Here is an 8,942-nt window from a genome sequence, read left to right on the forward strand (position 1 = left end):
GTTCTTATTTACTCACACGCCCCTCAAAACGTGTTGGTCATAGGTGTTAAAACGGTTGCAAGGGATGTATATGAGCTAAATGATGTCTACCAATGTCTACATGATAAAAACTGTAAATATGTACATTACAGATAAGTAGAACCAATACAAATCCATTGCCGCTATAGTCCAGTGTAAATTAGCCCGATGCGATAAAATGAACTCACTCAAAGACCACGTTTAAGGATAGTTTTATTGTGTTTTGTCTGCACAATGAATATGGGGATTGGCAGGGCCGGAGAGAGTCATTGTGCTTCTCACAGTGTCTCAGAGTCATCTGAACGATCAGAATTATAAATACTGAAGGTTCTGCAAAAGCCATACAAATAGCAACACACTACAAATGGCTGCAAAATACTTCTGCTCCTGTCAAAGCATATAAGCAAGGGTCCTGTGTGAATACAGACTGTATGGCTTCAAGTGAGAGAGGTGCCAGGGCTGGCAGCCGGCTGGCCTGTTCCCCTGAGATATGAGTGACTGCAGGAGCTACCTGCCACAGTGGCAGCAACAGCTCCATTTCCACACCGACGCTTTAAACATTTAATACATCACAAGGACTGCAACACAGTCATCTTTAAATCAACTCCCCTTTTCAGACTGAAAATATGACATCACAGCTGCGAGACGCAGAGGCTCAACTTCATTTTTTTTTCGTTCTTTACCTGGTTTCTCCTTTTAGAAAAAAGCACAATGTAACCCTTTATGAATAAGACCAAATGGCTCTTTGACATACATATTTCTTTTTAAAGGTTTTTTTCAGACTAAACGTCTAAAACCCTTGGAATTACATGTCCACTGTTCATAAACAACATTATGTAAACATGACACTGTTAGCATTTCCATTTCACTATCCTAATGCTTGACACCATAAAGAGTTCACACTTGTTCCTCTCAAACTGAAGTATTGCTTTGACTCAATACCTGAGGACAAAATAAGGTGCATACAATCAAATAGTTCAACAAACAGGAGCATGAAATCAGTGCTCCACACTGTTAAACTCTAAGAGGAGTTTTTTCCAGAAAGAGAAATTGGCACCAAAAATACTATAGATCTGGCTGAATTTTTTTTCGGTTGCATTTTCCGCTGTTGTCCAGCTGGTGGTCTTAAGTTGCTGACTTCTTTTTCTTCCTCCCCTTGGAGTAGCCACGACCAAACCAGCCCCCCTGAACCACAGTCCCTCCAGCCATCCCCTTAGAGCCTGCTGTGCACTCCTCCTCGTCCGTAGGTGGCACTATCACTTTACGAGTGTGACTTGATTCTTCGTCTGGCCTCAGCGGTGTGGCCAAGCTGAAAATAGGGTCTTCTGTTCTGGTACAAGACATAAGATATGACATAAGGCCATAAGATATCGTTGTACAGTGGCATGTTAAGACCATAAATAAAATAATATTTTGGGCAGTTTGATATCTTGTAGCAAAATATAATAACAGGGCTTTGATATTACCCCTAAATACTATTTTAAGATGATCTCAACAAGCTACCATACTGCTGACATGCAATAGGTGGCTGTATCAGTGCCAGCAGATTAAAGAGAGGAAGGGGATGGAATTACAGGGTTGGGATGGCATTCGGTTTCTGGAGGTGAGATCAGGCACTTACTTGTCGTACGCTGGGATGGGAATGTCCAGCTCCTCCATCAGATGGCGCATGACATCATCACACTTCCCGTGGATCTTCAGGGTCGCGAGGTCATCTTTCGGCGTCCACTGTGACAGACCCAACAAACACGCTTAAATTAAACATTCGTTTTAAATTTAAGACATTCACTGTACTGTCTTTAACCTGAACCCTCTTTAATTTACTGGCAAATAATCCAAAATGTTTCTTAACTCATGAAATGTTCTCGATGTATTCAAAAGCATACAAATATATATTTCAAAAATGTTTGAAATATATATTACCTGAGGTCCCTTAAAAGTCTTCCTGCAGAGAATGTCTAGTAAATGACATTAAAAATAACAATAACATTAATAAAAACATTAACAGCTATGGAATTACTCATCTCCACCAATAAGAAAGGCAACTGTGTGAAACAGAAAGTGTCTTCTTGTCCACAACAGTCCATAACATAACCATAACAGTGCACACTATCTGTCTCGATATGACCCTGATCCCTTTGAGTCCCTTTGTATCACACAGAGCTTTAATCAGGGTTCTCACACTCTGACTCACTCAAAATTCCCTGTTTTTTCCATCATTTCCCAATCAATCAGATACAGAGTTCTATGGTGTATTTAAGACAAATTTGGTGCAGAGAAGTATGTTCAAGTGATTTTCAACAGACATAAAAACAAAATGTTCCTCTTAAGATTCTATCTATCTAATAGTAGCTGATGGATTTTGGAACTGAAAGGTTTGAGTCGGCTGCGCTGCGGGAAAAAACACATGAAAACCGACTGCTAGGTAACCAGGCAACCAACACAACGAATGTTGGACATTAACAGGAAAAACAACGTAATATTTAACCTATGCTTTTTCCTTTATATTCAGAATATATTTAACATCAAAACATGTTTATATATTTATATTTATATTTATACGACCCGTGGTAACCCAGTGTATCTCATGCCATGAGGGTATGTCTGTATGAGGAGTATTCAGTAGAGCGCAACACAGCACAGCGCAGCGCAGCACAGCACAGCGCATTGTAGCACAGAGCAGTACAGGGGGCTCCTGAGCCACTGTCGCACGGGGGAGGACGCACGATAGAGCAGTCGACTGGGGATTGGAAGGTCCCTGGTTCGAATCTGGCTCATCCTGGCAGAGTGTCGAAGTGTCCTTGAGCAAGACACTGAACCCCCAACAGCTCCCAGTGGCCAGTTGTACAGCGCATTGTAGCACAGCGCAGTACAACACAGTGTAGCACAGCACAGCACAGCCATGTGCAGACAGTGGTAGAGCTGCACTGTCAGTAAGATCCCTGGGTCCCAGCCGCACCTGTAAGTTGACGATGTAGAGCTTTGGCCTCCTGTTGGCTGGTCGGTTCATGCACCACAGACAGGCGTACTTCTTCAGAACCTGCGGGAGGCGAAACAGTAGCGTGAGCACTTCAACCGGGACGGCACAGCTCACACACACTCAAGCGCACACTCACACGCACGCACACACGCACGCACACTCGCACGCACAAACACACTCTCACTCAAGCACACGCACGCACGCACACTCGCACGCACACACGCACACACACTCACACTCGCCCCGCGCAGTGACATCATCTTTACAGTGTGATAAACAGGAGGCAGGAAACGCGCAGCTCAGACCTGAGGGAGCCGGGAGCTGTTTACAGAGTTTATTAGTGAAAGGAGGGCCATCCGGGCCCCCAAAGGGGACCGCAGTTCTGTCAGAGCACAAAGAGTTAACCTTACTCTCTGTCACAGGTGGACCCAGACCCCTGGCTGTGTAAGCAGCCGAGTCCAGCAGGCCTGACGCTGGACCCAGAAATGCTCAGATGGAGGGGGTTCCTGGATATTAAACGGGGGGGGTGGGGGAGTTGGGATGAAATTGCTGAAATTGTGTTGCTCGGTCTTGTGCAACATAATCCGCATTTGACCCTAAATAAATCATACTTATATCAATATTCCTTTTATTTTGCAATGTGGAGTACGCCTTATTCCCCCCCACCCTCCCGTAAATTCTGGCACAGTAACTGACCGGCATTAATCTGTTAATCTGCTTTGATCTGCATATCAAGGCATCAACACAGTCAGTGTGATCACACCCACACACCGCTGGACAGGAGTCCAGTCAGCCGTCATGCTGATGAGGGTCATTATTATTATGGGTTACATTTACATATCATCTTTCATGGTTCTCAATGCGCTGTATAGTGAGTACTGGGGGGTGGGGGCTCACCACACATCAGCTGAAGCGGAGAGGGAGGGAATTACTGAGACAGTTAAACTGAAGGAGGATTAGGTGGCCAGATTGGGAATTACCCACAAACAGGGGGGAGGCCCGTGGACAGTGTGATTCCAAACCCTCCCAGTGCTCAGGGAACAGGGGAGAAATAAGCCCCGCCCACCTTCAGACTGGAGCCCAGGCAGAGGATGATGTCGGCCCTCTCGGCCGCCTCTGACGCCCCGCTCCAGTTGAGGGGCTGCTCCAGGGTCCCGCGCTCGCCGAAATGCACGATGGTGTCCCGCAGCTCCACCCCGCAGCGGGGGCAGTGACGCCCCGTCCCGTGCCGGTGCAGCGCGGTCCGCTCCGTCACGTCGAACAGCCGCACGAACTCCCGTGCCGGCGAGCAGGAGGTGCACACCTGCAGCACGGCAACGCAGCACAGCTGAGCACACCTGAGCACAGCTGAGCACAGCTGAGCACACCTCAGAGAGAGAGCAGCCTGCAGTCTGAAGCAGGCATCGGCACACTCACACACATGGTGCAGGTCACCCTTGAGCACAGTATTCACACACTTGCATGCACATTTCTGATCATGCACGCATACACACACACACACACACACACACACACACACACACACACACAGGCACGCGCACAGGTGACTCACCTCGATGAACATGTTCCCGTGCAGTTCAGACAGGGCGTGTCTGGGTAGGCCGCTGCGCAGGTGGAGTCCGTCACAATTCTGAGACACAACGTGCTGTACCTGCACACACACACACACAGACACACACACACACACACACACACACACAGACAGACACACACAGACACACACACACAGACACACACACACACACACACACACACACACAGACACACACACAGGTGCGCACCCACAGACACACATGCACAAAATTTTTGAAAAAGATCCAAATACAGGATTTCATACTGAATTAATTCCCTACTACACATTACTACTCACCATATCACGCTCATCATCATCACTGTGCATTTTCCACTCACTCATTCCTCCCTGCTTCCACACTGACAGAACTCACCTCCAAACTCACCCCCACTCACTCACCCCTCCACAGCGCGCTCACCAAACTCACCCCCCTCCCTCAGCCCCCGTGTCTCCCCTCCCTCACCCCCCGTCCCCCCTCCCTCAGCCCCCGTGTCCCCCCTCCCTCACCCCCCGTCCCCCCTCCCTCAGCCCCCCCCGTCCCCCCTCCCTCAGCCCTGCTCACCAGCTTCTCCTTGTGCAGCATCTTGATGCACATGTGTGTCAGCGTGGGCTCTGCCTCACTGAGGTCCGACGTGCTGCAGACACGGGAGGCTCATGTTACAGCACACAGATTCACCTCTCCCTCCACCCACTGCACCCACTGTATCAGCCCACCCACGTGCTGTAGAAACCCGCTCACCTGACCACCCGGCCCCTCTGCAGCTGCGTCCACACCCCCTGGGGGCCTCTGTAGTCAGGGATGGAGGCCGCCTGCCACACAAAGCAGGAAACGTCAGCCTGTCTCCCCGGCAAGGCTCCCCATCCCACTGCAAACGGGCCCAGCTCACAGGCCTTCCACTCCCCCAACACCCCTCACCGCAAACCAGGATTTACACAAACAAATCTCACAGCTCAAAACTGCTGCAGCATTAACATCCACCAGAGGGAGTTTTGGATTCACTGCCACACACACACACACACACACACACACATTCACACACACACACACGCTCACACACACACACACACACACACACACACACACACATTCACACACACACACACGCTCTCACACACACACACACACATTCACACATGTTCACACACATGCTCTCACACACACACACTCACACACGCTCACACACACACACACACACGCACACACACATTCACACATGTTCACACACATGCTCTCACACACACACACACAAAAACACACACACACACACACGCTCACACACACACACACACACACACACACACACATTCACATACGTTCACACACATGCTCTCACACACACACACACACACACACTGCAGAGAGACACCGTGAGTGAGGGCGCTCGGCGTTACCGTGCTGATCCCAGCTCCGGTGTACACCACCAGGCACACACACACCCACTCCAGAGGGACACCGTGAGTGAGGGCGCTCGGCGTTACCGTGCTGATCCCAGCTCCGGTGTACACCACCAGGCACACACACACTCACACACACACACTGCAGAGGGACACCGTGAGCGAGGGCGCTCGGCGTTACCGTGCTGATCCCAGCTCCGGTGTACACCACCAGGCACACACACACACTCACACCCTCAGCGTTACCGTGCTGATCCCAGCTCCGGTGTACACCACCAGGCACACACACACACACACACACACACACACTCTCACACACACACTGCAGAGAGACACCGTGAGTGAGGGCGCTCGGCGTTACCGTGCTGATCCCAGCTCCGGTGTACACCACCAGGTGCCTGGCCTGCCGGACAGCAGCCGCCAGCTCCTTCACTTTGCACTGCAGCTCCTCCGCGCTGTCAAACACCTTCAGACAGAGACAGAAAGGGGTCACCAAAGACAGGACACTGTGACGAAATCACTGCACTGACGCCATGCTGACACGGCTTAGCATGATTTTAATTTCCCATAATAAGCACAATATTCTGTCTAATCGGTCTTACGTTTCTGTCTAATGTGCCTTCCCAGAACTCTGACACAGGCACCTCACTACCCTGTGATACACTGCCATAATCCTTCATTCAGTCAAGACAGTGAAAGACTAGTTTCACATTTTGCAGTTTCAACTGTGTTACAAAACTGTTTTAGGATACTGAAACACAAAAGAAATTATCTTTGCTGTCAATATTACTTAAATACTTGGCTGCTCTACCTAATATTATTCGGGTTTTTGGCGTATTAGATTTTTCATTTTGGTAACTGGGTTGTGCTGTATAGTATTGTGCTGTGCTGTATTGTGCTGTACTGCGCTGTGTTGTGGAGGATCGCCGCATCGCTTACCTCCTCCTGCTTCCTCTTGAGGCCGTTCCTGCGGTGCTGGCGTCGGCGGAGCTCCGTCACGGTGTCCCGGTGCAGCTGCAGCACCGCCGCTTCCTCCGCCGTGCGATCGCACTCCGACTTCTTCAGGATCTGCGACACCTGGAGAGAAGATGCGCCGCGTCTCACTCACCCTCCAACATCAGCGGCATTTCGCACGTCCAGCACCCCCTGCCGCTAACCATGAACTCCGGGGTGGACAGGGTCACGGTACGCGCTTCACAGCGCGGAGGGGGTCAGGGTTATGCACATGCGGTGTCTGCAGCGCCGCTGAATCCAGTATTGCCACACCGACTTTCAGGAAGAGTCGGAAACTTTTTCAGGACTAAGGACCAACGCAAAGGACCTAAATAACTAATTCCTCTTGGACCTGTAAATCGGTAGGCAGCTAGAACAGAAGTACCCGGCTTTGGTCGCCGTTTCGAGCCTTGACCACTCACCACACGAACACCTTCTGAAATTCAGTAGCCTAGGTAGCTAACTACCCAATTTCTCTAACAAGCTGACGTGACAAATTGTCAACTACACAGTTACCGAAACATTCAGGGAGTAGCTAGCTCGCTAAGTGTTTATAACCGCGGCTGATCAGCTAGCTATGCACATGGAAAGCACAGTTTGTAGAGGGGAGTCACAGAATTAATGGTGGCTGGCCAGCCCGATGTAATTTTGAAAAGGGAGTTTTAGATTATTGGACAACCGTTTTGAAAATGTACAGCTCGCTAGATGGCCGCGGCAGCTGGACAGCGACCTGACCGGTGTCCGATTCTCCGTATCAGCGCTGTTGATCCACCGCCACCTACATATGGGAATAACCAAGCGGGACCGAAACGACCGCTGTCCTCACCAGCTTAAAGGTCTTCCTCTGCCTCTCCCGCTGCAAGATCTTCGCCTTTTCTTGCGCTTTCCTCTCGGTCCGAGCTGACACGCCGCTTCGGACTCCTGCTTCCTCCATTCTTCCTGCCCGTATCCAAAACAAAGGTACAGATACACCACCGAGCAAGACGCAGCGCTGCGCTTGACCATTCCGCCTCAGCGGCGCCCCCTGTCGGTATGGAGGCAAACACCACACATAGAGGTTAATTTTACTATTGCTTTCAGTCCATTTTCACAGGTTTCAATGTTTGTGATATACACTGCAGTAAGCCGTTATGTGTATTAAGTGTTCCCTGTAGTATTCTGCATTTTACTTATTGAAAAAATCATATAATGTAGAGAGTTGGACTTTTGCATCAAAATCCTGTATATTGTACCAGGCAAAAATGCTATGTACTCCACAACCTTTACCTCGACCATGACCTCAGCTTCAGCCATAACCCTGTCCATGACCCTGCTCTTCAATACCAACTGTACTGACCTACTCCATGCTGTCAGACATTGCCACACAGGTTTTCTGACTGCCTCTTATGCAATGGTGAAGTGATAACCAATTATGTTGTAGTGCTACTCACCTGGGCAATGCTGTTGGAGGAAACAAGACATGATTGCAAACACGTGCTGATGTGATACAGTGATCTGCACGTTTCGTAATACGGATTTGAACACTGTACCAATACGAGGTGGCTGTATTCTGAGAATTCTGCATGATTTCGTGTTTTGTACTTTGTATGTAAGCATGGCATTTTGTGTAAGGTGAGAATTTTGCTTGTCAGTTTGCTCTGAGTTTTGTGTACTGAGACTCCTGTGAAAAATGAGTCAAAGCAAGTAAGATGACTTGTGTTTTATGTTTGCAGCATTCAACAGGTTATAAAAATTCATCACACATTTCCTGTCCTTTGAAAGAAAACACAGGCACCCATGCAAGAGTGAGGATACACAGAGATTTATTACAGAACATTTTTAAAATAAATACAAAAATAAGTTAGGAAATGTGTGCCAGTGTGTAAGAGCTTTGGTGTAACAATGTGACACTTGGTCTTCAGATCACCTTTAGGATACTATGCAGGACGTTAAGGATGCATAAGTTTAAGCTTACTCAGGAGTTTGATATCACTTCTGAAAAGC

General features: G+C 48.8%; 2 protein-coding genes across 2 annotated transcripts in view; both read right to left on the reverse strand.

Annotated features, from left to right (window-relative positions):
* Positions 1-252: 252 nt before the first annotated feature.
* sirt7 (sirtuin 7) lies at positions 253-7,899 on the reverse strand. Its single transcript, XM_036537825.1, has 10 exons — positions 7,786-7,899; positions 6,906-7,043; positions 6,328-6,432; positions 5,311-5,381; positions 5,134-5,206; positions 4,551-4,649; positions 4,065-4,301; positions 2,978-3,058; positions 1,640-1,746; positions 253-1,348 (listed from the first exon to the last, which is right to left on the reverse strand). Exons 1-10 carry the CDS (start codon positions 7,891-7,893, stop codon positions 1,144-1,146), a joined length of 1,224 nt encoding a protein of 407 aa, XP_036393718.1. The 5' UTR covers positions 7,894-7,899; the 3' UTR covers positions 253-1,143.
* Positions 7,900-8,816: 917 nt separating this feature from the next.
* The window catches only part of si:ch73-100l22.3 (centriolar coiled-coil protein of 110 kDa), an 11,514-nt gene continuing 11,388 nt past the window's right edge, over positions 8,817-8,942 (reverse strand). Inside the window, exon 11 of the mRNA XM_036536395.1 lies at positions 8,817-8,942. This exon is cut by the window's right edge and continues 433 nt beyond it. The gene's annotated coding sequence lies outside the window, so the exon portion shown is untranslated.

Source organism: Megalops cyprinoides, chromosome 1, assembly GCF_013368585.1.
Source record: "Megalops cyprinoides isolate fMegCyp1 chromosome 1, fMegCyp1.pri, whole genome shotgun sequence".
Taxonomy (NCBI): Eukaryota; Metazoa; Chordata; class Actinopteri; order Elopiformes; family Megalopidae; genus Megalops; species Megalops cyprinoides.

Coding starts and splice junctions, on each gene's coding strand:
- sirt7 (XM_036537825.1), bottom strand. CDS start 7,893: ATGGAGGAAGCAGGAGTCCGAAGCGGCGTGTCAGCTCGGACCGAGAGG. Junction 4,302..4,550: donor ACGGGAACATGTTCATCGAG/GTGAGTCACCTG, acceptor GCCGTGCTGCAG/GTGTGCACCTCCTGCTCGCC. Junction 1,747..2,977: donor TCTACATCGTCAACTTACAG/GTGCGGCTGGGA, acceptor GGTCTGTCACAG/TGGACGCCGAAAGATGACCT.